The 25,518-nt window shown below is 40.8% G+C and overlaps 1 protein-coding gene across 8 annotated transcripts in view; it reads right to left on the bottom strand.

Moving 5' to 3' along the window:
* OXR1 (oxidation resistance 1) overlaps positions 1-25,518 on the bottom strand; it is a 226,639-nt gene that overhangs the window by 46,766 nt on the left and 154,355 nt on the right. For 6 of the 8 annotated variants that reach the window (XR_001553586.2, XM_032442874.1, XM_015856040.2 and 3 more), the window contains exon 4: positions 4,512-4,579. Coding sequence is in view for 7 of the 8 variants with exons in the window: in XM_032442874.1 (XP_032298765.1) it covers positions 4,512-4,579 (68 nt within the window). In the remaining variant the exon portion in view is untranslated. Of the gene's footprint in view, positions 1-4,511; positions 4,580-17,248; positions 17,509-25,518 lie in introns of those variants that run through there. The other 2 variants (XM_032442876.1, XM_032442878.1) reach the window with 2 other exon arrangements.

Raw genomic sequence — 25,518 nt, 5'->3', positions numbered from 1 at the left:
TCATAAACACTGTACCAAGGAAAAAAAAAAAAAAGAAACATTCTATCAGTTAAAAAAAAATACAAAGCACTATAAGCAAAAGAATATTTTTGGGTCTAAATACAGATCACAGCTACAAAAAAATCCCACTTACTCCGGCCTTAAACATCTTTGTCCCTCAGCTTACACCTGCACGATATATACCTCTTCTAATACTTACCAATTATACTGAAAAAAAATATTTACCACAGGTTTAGTTTTCCATCTATTCACTGAAGTTTACTTGAAAGATACAGAAAAGAATCCTTTCTCTTTAAGTGCTTCTACTCCTTTTTTAAAAAAACATAATTTTCAAGGGATAAGAAATTCAAAGGGGAGAAAGTCACCTACACATTTTCTTCTACACACCTGCTCTCAAGAACACAAGTGTATATCACTAGTTGATTGCACAGCCATTACGATATGCATTCTCTGTTCTTCATGCTCTTCCTTACAGACATGAGTCCCACATCTTGTGGGCCCTGTCAATGCCTGACAAACTTACAAGGTAAAAATACCTCCCTTCTGTTTGAATGAATCAATAGAAGAAGAACAAAAAGGGAACAGGGTGGGGTGAAGGAAGGATCACAAAGTATAGAGCTTTTGGTAGTAAAAATAGTAGGCCCACTTTACATCCAGCCACACAGGTAAATGTAGTGCTCAGAACCGAAAGACTAAAGTGCTCTACTTCCATAAGCATACTGTATCATGAAAAGCATGGAGGTTTGCCCTGAGGTAGCGTGCTCCCAACTGAAGTCTATTTTGGACAGTTTCAGATGAACTAACACATTCTACGGAGCAGAACATAATGCTTACTGTTATCAGCAGAACGTAACAAGACATTGATTTTTCACAGAAGCAGTAAAGATTATGCCAGAATGTAAGTACACATAATGTAGTTAATATTGAGTGATTAAATATTTAACACCAATACATTTTATTGACACTGTGAGAATAGCTGGTAAATACACCTCGTATCTGCTGCCAAGCCCAAGTAGAACATACAGCATTAAAGAATTGTTCCTCAAAACACGTTCCCACTTGACTGTTTCCAAGCTTGTAACTGAAAACAACGCTGATCTAAAAGAGCTTAGGAAAATGAATACTTCATTGAATTTTTAAAAGTTACCCCAGGATCCTAATGGGCCCCTTCTAACTCAGAATATTCTATTGGTTCTATGCTACTGAACACATCTTGATATTACAGGAATTTCAAGAAAGCATAACTGATAAAAGAGCAGAAAACGTTCTTTAAATACAGAATAAAGTTGCCCTGTAACAAGCACTACATGCTTCAAAGACAATTATACTTTGACTGAAAACAGAAGGTAGGTTAGGATACCAAGTACCAATGCATTAATATTTGTATAATTACTTACTTTACTATAAGTAATAAATTCATACATTATGGTACCCTAAACTCTTTTCAAGATTCGAAAGCAGGAGTTGAATTTCCGAACACACAGAATTTGTTATTGTTCTGCCACGGTGTATTTGTCAGCCTGAATTCATTAAAACAAAGGTACTGCCAAAGAAATGGCAATTTGCTTTTTTAGAGTTATTTCTGTGTTAGAGCAATTCTTGGTATTGGAAGCTGCCATTAAGGAAGCTACCAAAGCAGCAAAAACCTCTTCTGGTACTTCAGGTGTGAATGACTTCTGCACCACACAGTACTACGGGTTCAAATAGATACGCAAAAATCTCAGTATTCTCATATCCTCCTTTCAGTTGGTACTGAAGCAGAAAGCAAAAAACAATACTCTTCAGTATTTGATTACAAAGCATAACACTTAGATGTTTAACAGGGCATTTATTCTTCTAAACTTTCAGAAGAATATCTGCTGGTATCTCTAAGCAACTGAAGGTGTTTAACTAAACATCATACTGTAGCAACTGCATAACAGGAATCACTTATTCAGGACTGTGCTAAACTGAACACACCAAGCTCCATTTTGTACAATAACTTCTGCTAAAAAAAAACCAACAACACATTTTAATACACAAGTAGCTTTCCTACAGTCAGTAGCAAGAGCTTCTAGTCAACTGTGTTGTTTAACTACACAGTCAAGTTCCTATCCTTAGCTTCTTCTACCTTCTGTACTCATTTACATATGTATAAAAATAAGCATGAAATTCTAAGCCTGAAAAGCAGATCCTACACATATGACTAGGTAGAGCAATAGATACTTAAGATCCAAATAGTCACCACAGACTGGGAAAATAACTCATTGAGAGTAGCTCTGCTAAGTAGCACATTGAGGCCCTGGTAGATTAAAAGCTAGATATGAGTCAATAGTAAGCATTTTTAGAAGTTCACCACTATCATGGCTATGACAAAATAGGGGTGGCCAGCAAAGAGGGGGAAGGTGACCATCACCATTTGCTCTGATCTCATGAGGCTCCCCCTGGAGTACTGCATTCATGCCTGGTGCCCCCAGCAGAAGAAAGATGTGCAACTGTTGGAGCAGATCTAAGAGGAGGTCTATAAGGATGATCTGAGTATTTAAAGACTAGTTCTCCAGGAACTGGAAAGAAACCTGAAACAACAGTTAAAAGATAACTAGAAAGAAACAACAAAATTAAAGATGGGAAGACTAGTAAGAGGGGTAAGAATGAATGGAATCAGAAAATACCATCGCCAAATGCTTGGGCACACACCAGTCAATATTAGATTATGATCTTATCTAATTTTTAAAAGGTCTAATCGCAAATACACCACCTAAATTTAAACTTAAAGAGCTAGACTACAGGGTCATAAAGTAACACATCATTACTGTGATGCACATGTTCTAAACAACTCAAAATTGAAAAAACTATGACAGCAGCAGCTCAGAAATTCAGACAAGAACACAGCCCTGGCTTTGAAATGAAGCATCAAGGAAAAAAAAAAAAGTACATAGTATATAGGAGCCCAATCTACAATCACTCTAGAAAGGCACATATCACTTCTCTACTTTCAAAATATGTGCAGTCCAGCAAGACAATTCCAAATAGTCATCTGAACTTCAAGTCTAGCAAATTTTCACCTGTTTGATGATCACCACATTAATTCTCATAGTAATTTTCATTCTTACCTCAAGGAATTCAGGCGGCAACTCCTTGAGGTAAGAATGAGAATTACTCCTAATTTAACATGAGCAGCTGCATTCATGAGTCACTGTAGTTCTGTTCTCAGCATCCAGACGAACTTGTTTCTAACTAACACAAAAGAGCATCTAGAAGTTGGACTTGCACCAAATAACTATAAAAAGATAAGTTAGAAGAGTGGCAGTTCAGTGGTAAGAACTCTGGCTTAAGACTGTGTCTTAAGACTCTGCTCTACTATACACTTATGTCTTTCTTTAATTGATAGCAGACTCTTCTCATGACTCAGACCACATACACTGTCTCAGGAGCTTATTCACTATTTCAGGAGAAAAGCACAGTCTTTATTCCCCAGAGAGTTGAACAAAACCAAGAAAAATCACATTTATCTTTCTTCAGTAGCTTGAATTTAAACAACAGACATTTCTTTTGAATTTCAACTTAAATTCTAGCCCATACTAAAGGCTTTCTTAAGTTCCCAACAGGAATCAAGCTAATGGAATGAATCTTTAATACACACATCCTCTGACTCTCTCCAAATTGCTATCACAGACTTCATAGTCATTAAGCCCTATCAGTTCAGTTTGCTGTAGCAGTAAGAGTTAAGTTTTCCTTCTCTCATTCTTAGAATAAGAACAGCAAGAAATCAAATAAATTCTCATTTTTAATTTACCCTGACCAGCTCCAAAAGCATTCAAAAATAACCATGAAAGCTTCTCCTGTTTTAATGTTACCTCTACAACTATTATTTATAGGTTTATTTCCAGTGTATAACACAAGACAGATAATTCTCACTTCAGTTTCCCTTAGTAACCACAAACGTGAAAAGCTGACTGCAGTACAGTTTGAGGGTCATTTCAAGAACAGAACAGGCAGAGAAAGGCTCCATTTTCAGATACTGCAAGAAGATGAGATCTGTACTACAAAAAGGTATGGATCTACAAGGATTATTAGAAGGCAGCTGTAAGGTCAGTATCAAAATGTAGCCAACCTTTCCCTACCCTGAAAAAAAATGCTGCATTCTATTTTTCTCCTTCTGATTCCCACGGTTTACTAGCAGCACTGAGAGCAGGCAACGTGCACGTGATTTTAGCTAGTATTACTAATTGTTTCTAACTGGTTACGTAAAGCTGAACCATTTAACATGTTGATTGGTGTTGGTAGTTTATTATTTTCTCTTTTGAAAAAAGCAGGAAACTTATAAAGAAGAAAGATATTAAAAAAGCATTACTCAAGTAATGCCAGCTATTTAATTGCTTTTTTTTTTTTTTTTTTTTTAAAATAAGCCATCAGATATACAGATTCTGAGATTAAAGGCAATGCATATCACCATTTTGCCTGTATTTTGTAAAGAAACTAAATCTGCACTTGGTTTGCAATGACATTCTAATAATCAAGCAGCAACTTACAGAATATTCAATCGTCCCTTTAGGCTTTTGAAAAGACATTCGTCGCCCATCTTTCTTCTGGCCAGTGTCTGAAAGAAATTGAGGTAATGCGCGTGTTAAATTCATTTTCTTTCCTCTCAGCACTGTCACAGGCTGCTGACTACAGCCCCGTGGGCAGACATCTAATTCACTGGTTACACAGCTTGCTCCCAGTGATTCTGTCTTACAGAGAGCCAGCTGCTAGGATAACAACTTCATTCCCTTGCTATGCTTTAAGCATTTGACCAATATAAACCACTGATAACTAGGAATCAATTAACTGCCTAAGTACTTGCTAGTATCCAGGAAGCTATTAAAGAAGAAATACTAAAGAGGCAATCTACCCCATTAGCCTTCTGGAAGTACTGTGTTTAATCGGTTTTCTATTACAGCCAGTCTGCTTTTGTCTAGTGGGCAGGTGGTCTGGAGTTCCGGTGTGTTTGAACTAACCAGCTTTTTTAAGCTGCATGCTGTTTGGTAAGGACAGAGTATTTAAAGCTTTTGTGTGAAAGGAAGTGCATTCATGATTAAGTTCAGAATTATCCTGTTTATAGCAAATGTCAGCAAATACACTCTATAAATAAAGAGTAAGATACTAAATAAATAGCACAAGAACTATTCTTATTGCTGCTTCTTATCTTGATGACCTCCATTCCATGAACCTATCAACAACGTGTACTTTAAGTACATTATAATATCAAGCAGATAAGTCAAAAGCTATCATGATTAAGACAACACAAAAGTGCATTTACGTGATTCAACAGAAACTACTTAATACTTTAACTTTACAACAGTGTATTTTTATTATATCCATCTATGGGCAAGTGGGTTTTTTTTGTTTGTTTGGTTGGTTTTTTTCTTGAGGTGTTTTTTTTGTTTGTTTGTTTGGTTTTTTTTTTGAGGTGATTCCATTAAGTTGCACCTCTGCTACAAGGCTTCCATCTTCAACAGCAGCATGTCTGCTACTTAGGATCCCAAAATATTTAATGAATGAGATGTCATGTTTCCATGTTGCACTGATATTATTACAGTATTGTTTCAAAACATTCAAATTTCTACTGCCATGCCTGAATATATTCAGTTCAGTATTTCAAAACACTTTGAAAACAAGAAACAAACCTTACAAAACATATTCTTTTGCAATCCCTTACCACACAATGAATGAGGGCAGAAAGCATGCTTTATATTTAGTTAAGCTGATAAGCACTTTACAAGAGAATTGTCATTAAACTAACTCTACGTTTTATATGTACATAAGTCACTTCAAAAGTGATGCCACCTATTTATTCCCATAGAAACTTATCAGATACAAACAGCACAATACTGACAGAGCAAATTCCCAGCTACAGAACAGTATGTTTCAACACAGTCACCACCATTAGCTTTGCATTATTGTCAGCAATGAACAAAAATTGGCATGCTGCACTCAAATCTGCACCAGCTGAGGTAACCCACTGTTCCACAGCTGCTTTGACAGTATCATAGATTAGGAAAAAATTTCCCTTATAGTCAGTCTTTCATCAGCCCAAACTAATGGGAGTCAGCAGGCTCTGAATCTAGGCTATATGGTAGGTATTGCAGGACAGTCCAGGCAACATTGGCAAAGTGCTCCAATCTTCCAACTGATATAGGACCTGGGAAGGTTCAACCTATACTGTCATATCACCAGCACTGACCCCAACATTGGGGTCATAGGAGGCATTACTTTCAGAGCAGCCCTCATAATTAAGCGAGCAGGAATGCTCCCATACTCACAAGATACAGAGACTAATTATGTAAGTTTTAATAGTTATGATCAATAATGAAGATGTTAAGCCTATTTTCCAACACCCTCTAGGAGTTCTTTGTCTGCAAAACTGTAGCTCTGCATCCTGGCATCTTCATTCATTACATTCAAAGGTACTTCTTCCCTAAATTACTAATTATATCTTAATAAATAAATAAATAATACCTAAAAGAAACATTCTCCTTTTCAAGGAGAAGTCTTTTCTTGCCACAGTTCCTACCTGCCCTTGCACAACAGATGTAATCTTGGCAAGCTGTGAAACACTGCCAACAGCCACTAGACCTGTAGCTGTTTTCCAGTCTTCTTAAAACTTCACCGGCAGCCTCATTTTCTATCCACAGCAGTCCAGTTCAAATACTCACACACAAAAGTCAAAAGATGCAGTGAGACAAAATGAATTCACTCAGGACCCCACACGTACTTTAAAAATCTACCCATTGAGTAGGTCTCTACTGGAAGAAGCATCTTTACCTGCCATCATTAGCTAGAAATATACAAATCCTGTACTGCAAAACTTTTATATGCATATATACACACTTAATTTGCATATATGTATCTTTTTTACTCCCTAATTCATACTTGCTTTTCAAAGCAGGTGGACTCACTGTGCATCAGTCTTCAGTACACCCGGGTAACCTAAGAAAAATAACAGCAAATAGGGCAGGGAAAGAACCTGCTGCAAGCACAAGCAAGGAAAGCAGGTCCCAGGAGAACTCTCAGCACAAGGTACCCAGAAGCAAATACATATATATATTTCTAATTTCCTTTTTAAATGTACCTTACCTTGAATGCCTACGGCAATAATTCTGACCTTTACTTCAGTGCTCACTTTAATTCTTTCCCTCTATGACACTGTTATTTCCTGCTCCCTGTTTGAATACAGGATGCTTCACTTCTGACTTTGACCTAACTCCCCCGAGGCAAGAAGAGACAAATGCAGGTAGCACTTAGCTACCTTTGTGCCAACTACCTGGCTGGCCAAGCACAGGACAATGCTATTTAGACTCCAAATGTCTATCCATACCAAATGGATAAGCCATCTACCTGTTCAATGAGAATCTGTGCATGTCACCAAAAGTGTCATAAACTAAACTAGGTGGTATTTCAACTATGGAAATGAGCCAGAGTAGCAGAGAGATGCATTCTACATCCCCCATGGCATATTGTAAAGCCTCTAAAACTCTCACACTCAATACATAGGCTCAATACAATATTTATTTTTCAAAGAAAAGTCATATAATCTTTCAGCCATTCTCATATTCCTAGTGCTCTAAGAGGCAAGAAGCTGAAACAACTGTCAGAGCTGGATGCAGGGGTCTGAGAAGACCCTGGAACCAACATGAACCAGCTTTATCTTTTAATTTATTTTCCTGGTGAAAACTCTGTTCCACACGAGTTCATCTTAGTAAGCTGCATGCAACCAGCCAACAGTGAGCCTGCTAGGCTACAAGAGGCTGATGTTCTCAGGTGTAAGAAAGAACTGACACCATTAATCATACTGTGTCATGCAGGACCTCAGAAGTCAGTGTGTTTAGGAAGTGCACTTGTTAAATGTTACCAGATCTGTAGCAATAGTGCTTCATACAAACAAAACTCATAACTGTTTCCTCACGACCGTTTATAAACATCTAAAGAGCGGGATTCAAATCAATGGGGACGGATTCTTTTTGCTGAAACGTAACAACAGAGCACGGGGCAAAGGGCAGGAAGTGTAACACAGGAAGTTCCACACTAACACAAGGAAGAACGTCACTGTCAGAGCGACTGAGCACTGGAACAGGCTGCTCTGAGGTTGAGAGGTTTCCTTCTCTGAAAATACTTAAAGCCTGCCTGGATGCCCACCTGTGCTGCAGGGGAAAGCTGTAGGAGGAGGCTGGGCTCTGTCTCTGGAGGTCCCTTCCAACTCCTACAATTCTGTGACCCTATGAAAATGAGACATTTTATAGCATTTGAGTTGATGCTTTAATTCTAAACTGCTATTCAGTAGGACTGTGTCTCTACCACACCTTGAAGTCTTAAAAAAGAAGAGTAGGTCTCACATCCACAAATAAGGAAGTATTTGAACTGCGTAGGACCTGCCAGACTAGCACTAGAAAGATATAGAGGAGAGAGTGCAAAATGACATGAGACCAATAAAGTGTGAAGATAAGGGAACTTTGATCCTAACAGTTAACAGAAGCTAAAGACTACTTTCTAAGTGAGAAAAATTAATACTCAAACAAGTATCCTTGGAAATAGAGCAAGCTGAACAAGTCATCAACCAATTGAAATTATTTGCAATTAGTAGCTGAGCTTATTAGCATAAAGAAGATGAAAAAAAAAGACTTTATTCTTGCAAAGAATAACTGTACATTATACATTAGATTTGTGCGAGTTTAAGGAGAGAGCAAGGTAGCAGACTTGTAAAATGCTTGTCAAGGGCAATCTTTTGTAGGATCTTAAAAACAAAAAAAAAACAACACAGACAGAACACACGAAGATGATCAGGGGGCTGGAGCACCTCCCCTATGAGGACAGGCTGAGGGAGTTGGGCTTGTTCAGCCTGGAGAAGAGAAGGTTGAGGGGTGACCTCATTGCAGCCTTTCAATACCTGAAGGGAGCTTACTCCCAGGAGAGGAGTAAACTCTTCAAAAGGGCTGACGATAGCAGGACACGGGGAAATGGTTTTAAGTTAAAAGAGGGAAGATTAAGGTTGGATGTTAAGGGGAAGTTCTTCACTAGGAGAGTGGTTAGGCCCTGGAACAGGCTGCCCAAGGAGGTTGTGGATGCCCTGTCCTTGGAGGTGTTCAAGACCAGGTTGGATGGGGCCCTGGGCAACCTGATCTAGTAAAGGTGTATGTTTGGTGGCCCTGCCAGGCAGGGGGGTTGGAACTACATGATCCTTGAGGTCCCTTCCAACCTGGGTCATTCTGTGATTCTGTGACATGGGGTAAAGATTAAGAAGTGATTCACATAGGGAAGTAAGAAAAGTAATCTTGCTTTGGAAGATTCTCTAATACGTTGTTGTTTAGCACCATGTGACACTATTTTCTAATTGAAGAACAACTGATAGTATATTTTTATTAGATTCATTCTACTCAGTAGTAATTAGATCTTTAAAATCTTTCTGGTTCTTTATAGAAAACATTCAAGAAATCCTTATAACGCATAAGGCTTGGAGATGTTCCCCTACTTTGCCCCTGAATTTCATACAGGAGGGGCTGCAACTCAGCAGAGCCTTTGACTCCTCTGCTTCCACTGTTAGATAAGGACCACTATTTCCAGTTATCCCCCCATGTCTTAGGGAGCAGGGGGGTAAAAGGAAAGAGACCCAAAAGTAAGCTACAAGATGTTAGGAGTTACACGCTTGCTAGATGAAGTTTCAGCAGCCCAGACCAATACAGCACCACAAAAAATGCCTTCTTCAGTCCTCTCGCTCACGCTAAGCAGCTGCTTCTCACACTGTGATTCAGTCTTTCCTGGCCAGTCATATTCTCAAAACTCTTATCACTGCTGTCATGATTCTTTCTTCATTTTTCCTTAATGAAGAGCCCCAAACTAACTGCGTGTAAGACCATGTTAATGCTACATCAGCATTTCGAGCATTTCATAGCAGCTCTTTCTTACAACATGAACTCAACACCAATTCATCCAGTGATCCCCCTTGGTAACACAGGGTCCTCTTTCTGCTATCCAGTCAGGTGTACAGCACTTAAGCAAAAATAATTAACCACATGACTTGAGGATTAAAAACAAAAAAACACAACCCAACCAACAACAAACCACATTGAGCACAATCAGATTTAAGGCATCCTGTATTAGCAGGGCACTTCTCCAAAAGGTCAGAAGACTTACAACCAGCTCCACATGCAACCCTTCTGCCACTTATGCCACACTAACTTTCTTCTGAAAGAACATTTCACAGTCAGGGTAAGCAGAAATGCTTTGAGTTTCCAGATTATGCCACAGGGTGTGTTAGTAAGCTTCCTTCACTGTTCCACCTAAGCCTACGTATATAGTTTAATACATCAGAGACTACACAGCTGCATGCTCCGCCTACTGTAGAACCTTTTTGCAGATCATATGGATGTGATAATGAAACATGCATGTCAAAAAAGATGAATACAAAGACAGAAAAGGAAGTCAGAAATGCTTGGAAATGAACAAGTTAACTGTCCTTCACATTCAGATATTTGTACATTGTACACCAAACCGACACAATAGCACATATGCAGTTTGAATAGCAAGTAGCAAAAAATCAAGCAATCTTTAGGCCATAGTTTTATGATTTTACACCTGGCTTGTTCACATCTAAACCAAAGGCATTTCTATACCTCCCTCCCTGCTCTCCTACCCCCCTCACCCCCAGCTCAAAACCAGGGAGCTTATCCTATTGATGATGAAGGCTTGTGCTCCAAAACTGCTCTGCAAATATGCAAATAGATCTGCTATGTATGTGAAATCATAATCAATGCTTCTGTAGATACCTTACTGTACACATTCCCTGTGTCAGATTTGCAGATGACATTGAACTGAGGGGAGCAGTCAACATACTGCTTTATAGGACTGCCACTCAAAAGGATGGAGACAGACTGGAAGAAGAGGCTGAAGGAAGCCTTATGGAGTTCAAAAGGACAGCAGTGCCCTATATGGAAAAGAGTTCCTTGTGCTATGTAAGCCACCTTTCCATGTGTGACCCCATCAGCTTTAAAACTGCATTTTTCTCTTTTTCCAGTTAATTCTAGCACAGCACGCTAAAGCAAAAAGTGCAATACAAAGGATGTGTTACTAGAATGAGCTGTACCTAGATTATAAACTAATCCATAAACGACCAGAACACAAACTACACTTCAGTAGAACATCCATATCAGAACCCTACTGCGTGGTAAAGACTGGATTAAAAACTGTGAACTGTGCCAAAGACTAGATAAAGGGAAAAGAGAAACAAATTAACAGAGTAGAGGGATATACTAATGAGTTCCCAATGGACTAGTTTTAAAAGCAATTTAATCACACATTAGAGAACAGACTTGGAAGCTGATGGCACATCAATAGTAGAGGAAGATGACAGCAACATGAGGCCAAAAAGGCTGGAGAAAGCAAATAAGGTGAAGCATAGCAGTACAAAGCACAAAGTGCAGCAAAAGATCATTTAATATCACATACACAGGGAACACAATTTCTGATATAAACCAGCAGCACACAAGTCTGAAAAGATTGTGCCTATATTAACATATCACAAGATGACTGAGTCATCAGCCTGATATGTTCCAAGATTACATTTTCTTCTTATGCCTCTATCAACTGAAGTATTTTCAGACGTGAGAGAGAAGCACTGATGTCTTACTAAAGGGTGCTGGTACATTTTACATATACACGCTGATTTAGATGAAGTCCAAGAAAGCCTGGAGAACTGCTGCTCCTCAGTTTGAAGCTCCTACCGTGCTTTAACACAGATCTGTTAAACTTAAGTTCCTAGAAGTTAAGCATGTAAGTGGCATAAAGAGAGAAAATAAGAGACCCTTAAAAAAAAAAAAAAAAGAAAGAAAAAAAAAAAAAGGTGGAATTTAATTTTATTACTGCTTTATCCCAAAACTTAAAGTAGGACTTTATTACATGCCCTAACTCTGCCCTCTGTATTTCTACTGCTATTCCTTTGCAGTACAGAGCAGGTACAAGACACATGGATTACTGGATATACTGTGTATTGTTATCAGCCAAGAGCTGATATGGAAGAAGTGTCAATAAATCCACAGGCCACTTGGCTGAAAACTGAACAAACAATTAAACCCAGGGGAGAAAACACAACACAAGGCCTTTAAAAGAAGGCAGCAAGAACAATTTCCCCCGCAGACTGCATGAGAGGATACCCTGAATCAGGGAGTTCTGAATGACTGATGCTCATTTCTTCACCTTCTGTATTTAAAGATACACTGCAGGAAGTCAACACTGTTCGTGCAGTCTGGCTCCTCCCTTCACAAATTGACCACAGACATGAGTGGAGAACATCTGGGAGGGGCTATGAGTAATAGACCACTATTACCAGGAAGAAAATTCTTCAGTGCATCTATTCCAGACCACACTTTAAAACAGAGGTGCTGTCAACATCAAATCAGGTCAGCTGGGGCTTGTCTGACTCAAGGAAATAAAACTTTAACTGATGGAAAATCAGCCTGTCATTTGTACCAGCCATGTTCTACCCTCCTAAAGAAATTCTTTATACTGTCCAGTTTAAACCTCCCAAGCCAGAACTTGTGGCTGCTGCCCCCTCTTTTATTATCTGTTACTGCTGAGAATTGTCATGCCCCTTTAATTACCCCTTAATCGCCCTGAACTGCTTCAGCCTTCCTCAAGGCAAGACTAAAGGTTTTCTCTCAGTCCCTCATAGGTCATACACCTTATGCTCCAAAATACACTAGCCTTTTTCTGCTAGACCCTCTACAGTTTCTCAGCAGCCTTCTTGAACTGTGCTGCACAAAACAGGACACAGTAATACACATATGGTCTCACAAGGTCCACAGAGAAGCTGCAAAATAACATCCCTTACACTGCCAGTCATGCTCTCTTCTGTAGCAGATTAAGCAAATGGTGGAGATTTTGGAAAGGGTCCAGAGGAGGGCCACGAAGATGATCAGGGGCTGGAGCACCTCCCCTATGAGGACAGGCTGAGGGAGTTGGGCTTGTTCAGCCTAGAGAAGAGAAGGTTGCGGGGTGACCTCACTGCAGCCTTTCAATACCTGAAGGGAACTTACTCCCAGGAGGAGAGTAAACTCTTCAAAAGGGCTGACAATAGCAGGACACGGGGAAATGGTTTTAAGTTAAAAGAAGGAAGATTTAGGTTGGATGTTAAGGGGAAGTTCTTTACTAGTAGAGTGGTCAGGCCCTGGAACAGGCTGCCCAGGGAGGTTGTGGATGCCCCGTCCTTGGAGGTGTTCAAGACCAGGTTGGATGGGGCCCTGGGCAACCTGATCTAGTAAATGTGTATGTTTGGTGGCCCTGCCAGGCAGGGGTTTGGAACTACATGATCCTTGAGGTCCCTTCCAACCCGGGTCATTCTGTGATTCTGTGATCTGTGTATTAAGTTATAAGACATGCTTCTGGCTCATTTCAGTATGTTCTGTATGAATTAAACTCAAACCAAACGGAAAGTTCATGTTAATAATTCTGCAGTGAAGATAATCCTTAATCACACATTCCCTAAAGCCTCACGTCTCATCTTCAAGTGAAGAAAAACACACATCACTTCACTATATGAACACCTATGATACGTACCAACAGACGACAAAAGCTACACGGCTACCAAGCTGTGTGGTACAGTCAATACAATGGAAGGAAAGGATGCCATCCAGAGGGACCTCGACTGGCTTAGTAGGTGAACCCATAGGAATCTCATGAAGTTCAACAAGGCCATGCACAAAGTCCTGAACTTGGGTCAGGACATGCAGACAGAGAATAGACTGAGAGACGGTAAGGAGTTTCTGGAGAGGTGTTAATGAGAATCTAAACATATGCTGGCAACACACACTTCCAGACAAGAAGGCCAGTGGTATCCTGGGCTGCATTAAAAGGAGAAGTAATCAACAGGGCAAGGTAGGCGATTTCCCCCCTCTGCTCTGCCCTTGTGAGACATTTTTGGAATCTCTGGAGTACTGTGCACTGGGAGAGCAGGACAAAACAGACATAGAGCTGTTAGACCAGGTCCAGAGGAGGCCACAAGGATGCTCACAGGATTGGAACACCTCTCCTATGAAGGAAAGCTGAGTGAGCTTGGGCTGTTTCATCTGGAGAAGGATATGAGGAGACTTCACTGTGGTCTTTCAGTACCTAAGGGGGCGCACAAGAAAGCTGGGGAGGGACTCTTCATCGGAGAGTGTAGTGACAGGACAAGGAGTAACAGCTTTCAATAAAAATAAGGCATGTTAAGATTATATACAAGGTGGAAATACTTTACTCGGAGCATGGTGAGGTACTGGTATAGGCTGCCCATAGAAGCCATGGATACCCCAACCCCAGATGTGTTCAAGGCCAGGCTGAATGAGGCCCTGGCCAACCTGATCCAGTGAAAGGTGTCCCTTCCCATGGCACAGAGCTGGAATGAGATACCCTTTAAGGTTTCTTCCAGCCCAGTCATTCTGTGATTCTAAGTTTCTGTTCTTAAGTTTTCCCTCTAAATCTAAGCCACACATAGATACCAGCTCCCTGTAGAAGTTACTGATGGACTATCTTTAGAAGTGCTACTGTAAAACATGTGTGGCTCCCCCCCCCCCAGTAAAGGAACTATATGCTGAAATTACTGATAGCACTGGTCTTAAAGTTGGGTACTTCTCTAGAATTCCTGTTTCTCTTTGCACTTTTTTAAATTTTAATCTTTTACCACATTCATCAGAAGACAGGATATATTTGTAAAGTTACATCAGTGGCATGCTTGCTGATACAAACAACATTAACTGGTCCAACAGGTTTACAGCCTCCTAGGGCACTATTCAGTCTCCTGACCTCGCCTTTCTCCCTTTCAGGAAGGGACAGAATCTGTTCAGCACACACCTGAAGGAGGATATAGGCTCACAGTACCTATTAAAATACAGCATTTGACCAGAATTGCTTCCCTCAACTTAGATATCTTATAGTGCACTGCGTATGTTCAAAGCCAAATAAGAAAACGTTAAATACAAATTTAGTAGTATTACAGGAACAAAGCTGAGATACTTTAAGACGTAAAAACAAAAAGAATTGAAAACAAAGATACATTTGTTTCAGAAATCAAGGGCTGGCCCATTTCACATAAAGTATGAATAAGCTTACATATGGAGGAACTATTCTAAGTAAAAAACAAGCATACTCATAACTGAACCATGCATAGAAAATAAGCACTGAAGAGTTCAATTGGAAAGTTACAAGGGGGAAATGCAGTAGTAACAGGGCTGAATCCAGAACACTGGGAACAGTAAGAATTTGACACTTATGTTTAAGTTAAGTTCATGGTACCCACCTTTGAGCTGATATTCAACCTCTACTTTAAGTACTGTAACCACTGCAACAGCTTCCACAGCACAGCACACCACCACTGCACAGACAGTTTCTAAAGCCCAAACACTTGCTACATGAAGATTCTAAACTTGATGAGACTTTGCTTCTGCCTCTAAGTGACCTAAACCATGTGAAGAAGACAGCATGGAGAGCAAGGATCTAACTGCCACACATGACATGCTTTGCCTAGGTTAGGACAACTCAAAGGATAGCTCTGGTGAAAAGGAAAGTCAGATTCTGTGCATGCAGAAAATCATCTTGCATTTCAGAACAGTAACCACCCTTCACTAATGCTGACATTAAATATTACACTAAAAATATTTTTGGGAAATACACTCCGTGCACAAAGCCAGAAGGGGAAAGAAAGATATTACAATGCAGTCCAAATTAATCCTTTGACCCTGAGCAGGAAGCAGAAACAGCCACAGGAGCTTCTCCCTCCAACTCATCATGTATTACAGGAGATACTGCAGACTTTTCAACAGCTGAACACCCGGCCTTGAAACTGCCTGAAGACACCTGAAGAGTCTTACCACAATTTCACATCTGAGAAATAACATTAGCAGTCTTTGTTAACAACCATTTAAGAGTGGAGGCCTTATTCAAGGTATTTTATCTCATTGCTGAAATACATTGCCGTCTTTCTCACCCTGTTATGAGTTTAGATAGGGGAGAAATAAGGCAAGAAAGCGTAGTACTGTAAATATAGCTGGTCATCTATGATTGTTTCTGTATAGGTATGAACCAACACAAGGACAGCATCGTCTACATCTCAGCCCACACAGGCACTCAGCTGCTGCAGTGAGATCTTGTTTTTCGCAACTAAAAAAGTTGCTTTACTTATTCAAAATAGCTGAAGGAACAATGAAACTTAATGGTCTTCAACATTACTACTCAACAGAGGTCTGACTTCAGTCCTACCCACAGACTATGATAAACATGTGATCATCCACTTACAGCACAGAGCTGCTTGACACAGGAAAAAAAATAACCACTGTAACTACTTGCAAACCACCCTGTAGACCTCTGCAAGACATTTTCACAAACAGCTTCATACAGCTTTCCTTCCAAGCAGTCCTCAGCCACACCACTTTTACTACTTAGGGAACAGGTTATTTCTTCTGCCCAGCCTGCAGAATTATTTCCATGGAGCCCTCACTGCCTACACCTCTGATCTGTTCCTTGCAGCACAACTTGCCACTCTAGTTGCCATACCCTTACAGACAACACAGTGAAGAAAGGGGGGAGATAAGACCAGAGATTAATACAGAAGTCACTTGCTGCTTCCCCACCGATCCGGTGAACCACTAAAAGGCAGATCACAACTTCTGATCTTTCTAAAGTACTTCTGCAAGTTGTCCAGAAACACGCGGACAGGAGGAACTGCCCTGTGCAGGAGGGAGAGCACAACCCAGAGCTCGTCCTGCAGTCACTTCTGCCCCAATCAGCAGCAGTACCAGGCAGGCGCGTGGGAGGCGTGAGCGAAAGTAAATACCACGGCACTGCCAGCACCACGCGGAGGACCCGCAGGAACGCAGCGCCGGGCGGCCCCGCTGGGGCAGGTGCTGAGGCGGCCGCCGGGCGGTGTCACAAGGCCAGGCCTCGGCCCACGGCCTCCCCTGGCCGCCTTCCCCCGCCCCTCCGTAGCCCGGGACCGCTTCCCACACTGCCAGCACCTCGGGGCCGCCACCCGTCCGGAGCAGCTCCGAGCGAGGCGGCAGTGGCAGCACCGCGCGGCCCCCTCCTCCTTCCTCCCTCCGGCTCTCCCAAAACGGGACGGGGACGGACCCCCGCTCCGCCCCGGACAGGCCGCGCTCTGAGCCGGCCCCGCCGCCGGGTGGCAGTAGGGAGGCGGCGCGGCCTGGAGGGTCGCACGGCTCTGCCCCTCGGCCGGCCCGGCCACCCCCAGCCCCGTCCTCGCCGGTACCTGGCGCCAGCTCGGCCGACTGCGGGACCGCACAGCTCACGCTGTCCTGGAAGCGGACCTGGCGGAAGCCACCGGGCACGGCCGCCCAGAGGCGGCTGGCGGTGCCGCGGAGCAAACGGCCGCCCTTGCCGGTGAAGGCGGTGAGGTAGTCCATGGCTGAGGGGCTCCTAAAGGCTGCGGGGACCACCTCCAGTCCGCACACGCAGCTCCGTCGGCCCCGCTTCACAACTTGAGAAAACTTTGGGGTTCGGCCCCGCCTCCATTTAAAGGAGCCGCGCCGCCGCCGGAGCTGGGTGCGGGCGGGACCGGGCCGCCAGCGCGGGGCTGGGAGGTGCGGCCCGAGGCAGCTCCGCGCTGTGAGGGAGCGGCGGGTGCGGGATCCGCTCCTCAGGGCGCGTCCCAAAGCGACTTCACATCGTGCCAAGGAGTTTCTTCGTTTTTCCATAGAAGCACGTCGGGCAGACCTCGGAATCGCCCATCTGCTCCCAGCCGAGCTGGTGTTTGCTGGCCCCAGAGCTGAACGCTGGCAGCTGCAAGAAGGAGCGGCTGATGCCTGGATCTCTGCTAACTTTTGCAACCAGAACACATGGGACACTGGTTCCTTTTAATGTCAAGATACATGCACGTACCTGTGAGCTTATCTTCAGTTCAGGGGGTTTAGTTACTCTCTGTGCAGCCTCTTCACTGTACACTGATGTGCAGGTTAGCTTTCTCACATCTCTTCTCCCCTTCACTAAGGAGGATGAAAATGATCCCTTAGAATCACAGAATAGCTTAGGTCGGAGGGGACATTAAAGCACAGCCAGTTCCAACCCTGTGGTGTGGGCTGAGTGCCACCCAGCAGATCAAGCTGCTCAGGGCCCCATTCAACCTGACCTTTAATGCCCTCCGGGATGGGGCATCTCTCTGGGCAGTCCTCGAACAGATAAAGTTGACAGGGTTCTTCACCACTGCAAAAGCAAGACCAGACAACACAGTACATATTTTTGCTGGTTTGCCTTAGTTTTATTCCCAAGACTTTCCTGCCACGAGGAAAACCACCACTGTGCTGGTCCAGCCAGGTCCTCCCTGCACTCATGTTAGTGGTGGTCAGCTGTAAGGCCTCACTCAGCCTCACAACTCATGGAGCCACTTCAGACTTGTAGTAGAACTTAACTCAGTGTATTCTCAAATATTTCTTTCTTTTTGAAAATACCATCTGATTTGTGGTGTTCATTTGTATACTTGCATTCTTTGTTTGACTTCTTTAAACAATCAGAACTTTATCTCCTGCATTCAGTTTTGAGTGACATCTGCCTCAAGATGTGTGTTCTATAGATGGTGAGGCCAGAAGTAAGATTACTATATTTACTACCTGTGCCATAGACTTTACAAACACAGAATGGTAAATTAATGTTCTTATATTCCAATCAGAGCACAATGCAATTATATGCTACATCTAGCTGCAAATGAAAGCATTGTTTAATAAAAAATGCTCTTGTTGAGCCAAGTCTATTGTGTGCAGGCAGAACAGAGGAACAAAGTGCTGAGCTATCTCAACTCCTATTCACTCGTAGCAGCTGCTCAATTAAATCAGAGTTTAATGTTGGCATTTTGGAGTGCTGATTTCTGAGGGTTACTTGATGTAAACAGTACACTCAAATCAACTCCTCTACTACTAAAATCAGTTCCTGCTCAGGAGATAACAACGTTCCATTTTCCTTTTCCCCCAAATAAAACATGTCACTGAACTAAAGTGAATTTTCATCCAAATGATCTCTCCCTCTCTCTCACGCCTTGCCCTCCTCTGAAAAACCTGCCAGTAGAAATGAATGTGTGATCTGACAGTTCCAGAATTAATGAATAAAGCAGGAACTGCAGAGTCACGCACTACGTGGTCCAAGTACCACTAGATGTTTTGTGTATAAACTATCCTGCCTACCAGATTTCTTCTGCCCTAAACACTGTAATTAGTTTTCATTTCATTTCAGTGTTTCTACTGTCAGCAGTGAAAAAACTATGGTCAGTCTTTTGCTCTGTTTATTCTGTTTTGGAGAAAATATTCTTACGTCTCTGCACCAGGAATAAGCTTCAAACTAGTGCTCAGATGCCTTGAAACTTTGAGCTGGCTTGTCCAACAGTATCGTAGCTGCATATGCATCTCTGTTATTATATTTACTTCTACTGACCTATTCCATGAGCAACGTATGTCCTTTCTGTCATAAAACTAAACCAAATAAAAATATTTTTGTTAATATTAATGATCATTTTTTACTCTTGGGTTGATCTTGAACATTTGAGCTGCATCCTAAGAGAACTGACAGATCAGTTTTGATCAAATAACAACACGATGAGGAAAGAAACAATTTCAAAGTATGAAGGTAGAATTGTATATAGAAGTATTTTAAAGGAGAAAAAAATAAAAATAAAAAATGATGTCATAGCATGCGTTACTGACATAGAATTTCTTTGGGGACAGATAAGTTGCTTGTGAAATTCATTCATAATACTTTGTTAACTGCAGTAATTAATTCCAGGCAAAATGCCAGCAAATGCTGTGCAGTCTCCTTAGGTCTCAGCACTCACATGCTTGGTGTACAGAATATGGGCCTCTTGCTTTCCATCTTGCCAAAGCTTTAGCACTACTAAGCTGCAGACAGAAGGACAGAAGGCAGTAACACAAAGCCTCTATTTTATCTTGTGAGCGACAAGATTTTTGCATACTTTCTGGGATGAAAAATCTTGTCTTTGGTAATTCGGCAACCATTTGGAACCAGTGCTTGTATATGTGTTTGTATATAAGTAATCAATATGCAACTATGTAATTTTGACAGTCTGAACCAAATGCCTCATCACCCATTCTGGAGGCACCTATTCTCATTCCATGCTATGATGAGGCTGCTTGCCTCTAAATTACCATGTCTGGTCAAGATCCCATCCATTTACATAGTTGCAAAGCCTATAATGAATGGCTAAAACAGGGATTTGAAGAGCATGCATAAAAGCATAACCTCTCTCTTCTTAAAAACAGTAATGTAAAGCAAGAATCGATTTTTTTCTAGTGCAAAAGATAAGCTCTCAAGAGAGAAAATCATGGACTGCAGTTTGTTTCCAATGCTATTTCAGTGAAAGATAAAGCATTGCAGTCCCTGAAGGAGGAACTAGAACTGAGGCATGCAGAATTCCCACATTCTCAGGCATATTTCCATATTAAACCCTTTAATTCAAATGATGAAGTATGGAAGTACATAGTTCTAGAAGTAAAACTAGTTACACAAATTGATTTTTGTGAAGGTCCAAATAGTTCCAAAGTTCAGTGTTACTATAAAGCTGGGAGAAGTTGAAAAGAGATAACCAGTAGGTGACACTAAGTAAAGGAGTCTATTGAAAGCAGGTTATTTACTGAGAACCATCAGCTAGGGGTGTCTGTCCATATAGGTTTCACAATACTACATTCTCCTCTCAGATTAGATGCTGAGCATGAAGGCAGCTATCATCACCTACATAATAGTTTCAGAAATGGTAAACCTGGAATCTCAGACTTTAGAAGATAGAGCTACACTTTCATTTTTTTATAACAAGCTCCCTATGACACTAGAATGAAATGAGGGGTCAGTCTCTACCTCATCCATGGATGCTGATCATTGTTCCACAGGAAATGGAACACTGAAAGAACAAGATAGAATAAGCATTGGAAACAAGGGAATCTGCAGTCCTTTATTGTAGGCTGCTGTACTTCAAATATGGCTTATATATCTGCTTATTCCTGAAATAGCGCTGAAAAAGACAGAACTTCACTACAACCTCTCTTTTGGAATAGTTATTTTCTCAATAGAAATCTAAATCCAATTCCAACTTTATTAGTAATTCAAATCTGTTTCAGGAAGACTTTAATTTCTTTTTGTAGAAGCTGCATACTAAAGATACCACAACTAGGTATGAGGTTTCTCCAGGCTGAGAAGAACATCTGGATAGTACCTCAGCCTCTCCATACAATGCACTTCAGCACCAAAGTCCCCAGTCTTAAGCACTGCTCTTCACATTTCATTTCCTAATTGTTAATATCAAAACATTCATGGTGTTTAGTTTTTTGTCTTATCAAACCTAAAAAGTTTTTAAAAGTCCATCTGCAGCACCTGACCTATTTGACCTTTGTCTGTGGCTACAACAGCTGTGCATGTCTTTGTTCATTAGGTTTGTATCTAATGTAATTCAAGTCAGACTATTTATACTTAGAGCTGCCCAACAAGTCCTTTTGCATTCTTACACGAACCTCCAATGAGAGCAACTTCTGCTTTTCCAGTCATATTTAAAACCCCCTATACTGGCAAACGTATCATAGTGAGGAAAATTTATATTAAGAATATGAAAACCAATGGGAATGAATCTAAAATGGACCAGTGTGTTTTACTCCATAATATATGCTTAGTTTCATATTTCAAGATAATTTGATCAGATTTCAGAAGGATTCCACAATTTGTGATGCTTCTGGGATCATCAAATTTCAGCTGTATGTAGACTGAATTTTCACCTAGTGTGAAACGTAAGGTGAAAACATTGTTTCCTTCACTTAATTACCTTCCCTGAAAAATTACATCCCATAGTCACTAATCAACTCCAATTTACGCATTTTCTTTAAGAAAGAGGCAATTAGCATTACAAGAATGTGTCTTCTGAAACGAAATCTATGCTTTCCTTATTTTCCCAAAGAATATGCATGCTCAGATGTAGGAATGGTCTGATCTTGACGTATCTGCAAATTAACCTGACTTATCCCAGGACCTTGACTTTCCGGGGGAGAGACACAAACATGGATGCCATGATGTCTTCTCTCAATTTATTGCTGTGTCACACACCTTATATACCATCCTAAATCCCGCACAGATGCATACACCCACTACGCAAAACCTGATGCACGCGAGAGAACCTATACACACACCTACCTAACCCCCCCGCCCACTAACTCTTAACTTACAAGCCTAACTCAGCTATTCTAGAACACTCCATCTACTCAGAACTACTGTATGCACTCATAAATCCTTGCAAAGACATCTTAGCACCCCAACAGATCTACAACAACATATATCAGCATATGTTAGAATATCAGAGATATACAAACAAGGACGTTCTCAAATTTGTCCCTGAGGACAAATGCAGATCATGTTGGGACTTTTCCATGTTTATGGCAGAACTAGTTTCAAGTGCAATTACACAGTTGTGTATATAGGCTACCTTATCAAATAAACACAAAATGACGTCCAGGCTGCCCAGGGAGGTGGTGGAATCTCCTTTTCTGGAGATATTCAAGATCCGCCTGGACGCCTACCCGTACGACGTAGTGTCATAATAACCTAAAATGTCCCACTGGTTGGATGCTTACTGTTGTCAAAGCTCAGTTCCATATTACACCATTTCTGAAGACTGAGGAATCTCTACAAAGCTGAGATTTCAAATCAAATCACAGATTCATTAAAAATGCCTGCTTTACCATCAACATCTTGTCACCTCATGACCAGCTGTATTCCACATATTCATAGCAAGATCCACACATTTTAGAAAGCCATACTCCTGCCTTGAGGGGGGAAAACCACATGTAAATAGCTGACTGAAAAGGTTCTGTCTGTCTGAAGATATAACTGACTGCTTGTCACATATTCACATTATATTCATTTGGCACTAGATCAGTTTCTAGTGCAGAAGAGATTTTGCTTTTAGTTCTAGATTATGAGTTTTAGTTGCAACTTTTATATATAAGATATAAGAAGATATAGGGATCCTTTTCATGGATCTGAACAAAATGTTTCTGCTCAGAAAGCTGGAAAAAGCAGAGTTAAGAACAGCTGATTAACAGCTACATAATGTCAGTTCTAAGTGGGAATGCCATCTGAAGTAGAATGATATTCTTGAGATAAATGGGCCAAAAATATCATCAGATATTATCAGGAGCTTGAATAAGGCTAATGGCAACAGCTGATCCTTCTGGCTAAAACTTTATTCTGGTAATAAGAGCTACTGATTCTCTTTTTTACTTGTTCCTGCTTTGGCAGTACATTCTAAGATTAAGTATTAGTTGAAAAAGAGTGAATTCTGTTCTGTTTTTTGCTACCCGGTACTTTTGTTGGTTTTTTTGTTGTTGATTTTTTCCTTAAGTAAAGTAAGTATATTAAAGTCTCCTGTACCTACCTTTTCCTGAGCCATATAAATCAGTGAAGGACATTCCTGAAATATTCTTTTGAATGAAAGCACAAGAAGGAGTATGTTGATCTCAGTAGGAGGAAGTTCTGCTTTTTCTTCCTTGTTAAATCTTCCCTCTTAAGCAACATCTGCTCTCTCTCCCTCCCTCCCCCACTAGCACTATATCACAAGCATATGCCTGATTCATTTGCTCCGATAATATCATGTATAAAACCTGCAGACGTTACTCACTCTGTCCTTTTGGGGTTAATGGCTACAGTTTATCCTGAAATATCAGATACATTGCTTTTAGCCTGCTAAATCATTTTGTGTCTGTCCATTACTGTGTTATCTCTGAATTAAGAAACTATTTATTTTACACACATTACCTGTTGTACCTAACATTTCACAGCTTTCCATTACTCTCTTCTCTCCCTCACTCTTTAGTATCTTGTCCTTGATTACTGTCAGTTTCCCCCAGGGATGATTTGCAATGTTTTCTCTCTTGCATTCAGCCACATTTAGCTGCAATGCTGCATACAACATTAAGAACCTGTGCACATATGCAGCTTAACAGATCCTGTTTGCTTCTGATTAATTTCCATCTATTTGCTTGGATGGGCTCTTCTGCAGGCTTCATACAAAATGCCTAATGGCATGTCTCACTGTCTTTCTTGTATTTCATCTGAGGATGAATTCTTGTGTACATACGTTGTTCATAAAATCCCAAAGAAGTACAATTGTTTTGATAGTTAATTAATGGTTATCTGTCACAGTTTTTAACTGTACTGAGGATCAAGACTTGGAATTAGTAAGTTATTTGGCTCACAGAAGTTAAATGTGAAGTGCTAGCAAAGTACATCTTGTCAAGGAAACAGTTGCCATGTTTTGCAAAAGTAAAGCACTTATTTCTCCCAACTGTAGTTTCTAATATTAATGAATTTCATCCTAGTTTCAAGTAACATTTTGGCCATGAATCTCAGTAAGGCAAATAAACCTCAGTGAATGCTGATACCAAGAATAGAAGGGATTAAAAAAAGCTATTTTTCAGCCTTGTTTTGTTTTCTTACTAAATGCAAAAGGAAAATATCAGAGATTAGAACACTGATGTAATTTGCTTTCCCATGTTTCTGACAATACGATGTTGAGGTCATATACTGGTTATGTCTCAGAGCAGTAGATCACTGAAGAAAGGTATGGTACACTAGCACAGTGTCCTAACTGTACTATAGCACAACTGTCTCATTTTTGTTACAGAAATTGGAATGGTTAGCCCAGCTGATCAGTAGGAGGGGGCAGAGTGCTGCAGAAATGAGGTAGTTGTATCGAGTGCTGAGATGCTGATCTGTCACAGGAAACTGTGGCGATAGAAGTCATCATAGAATCACAGAATCATAGAATCACAACGTCAGAAGGGACATAAAAGATCATCTAGTCCAACTGTCCTCCCATTACCATTGCAACCACAAGCCATTAAAACATATCTCATAGATAGATCCAGATGCTTCTTGAACACTGCCAGGGACAGTGACTCCACCAACTCCCTGGGCAGCCATTCCAGTGCCTGACCACACTCTGAGAGAAAAAGTTCCTTCTTATGTCTAATCTAAACCTCTTCTGGTACAACAGGGCCTCAATGTCTTTCTTGTAGTGAGAAGCCCTATTTTTGATAGTAACCCTACACATCACCATCTGATTATAAAGGCTCAGATCTTCCTAAATACGAAGTCCTAATTATGCCACTAAGTTTTTTCTCATCTGTCTCCATCAAGCATAAAAAATACAGCTGTTTATTTTGAAGTTCAGTAGTGCTGATGTACTCTTTACTGCTGTAATTAAGTTTCATCTTTATTAGGAGCCTGAACAAACAGAACTAAAACTAAGATTTTGGACTTGTTCTAGAGCTGCATTAATTTTCCTTTCTTGCAGAGAAAGCTTTGATGGACCTGGTAGTAGCGAAGAGCCTCTGGTGTTACCCAAGACTTCATGAAGAAATTAAATTGTAATATAATTATTAGACATCTGGATTAGTGCAATAGCAAAGTATCAACATAAGTTTTATGTCTTGGTTTGTAAATTCATTGCTTTTCTTTGAAGTAGTGAAAGAATAAATGGAT

The sequence above is a fragment of the Coturnix japonica genome, chromosome 2, assembly GCF_001577835.2.
Source record: "Coturnix japonica isolate 7356 chromosome 2, Coturnix japonica 2.1, whole genome shotgun sequence".
Classification (NCBI taxonomy): Eukaryota; Metazoa; Chordata; class Aves; order Galliformes; family Phasianidae; genus Coturnix; species Coturnix japonica.
The sequence above is the reverse complement of the archived record's forward strand: the minus strand, read 5'-3'. Positions and strand labels throughout refer to the sequence as shown.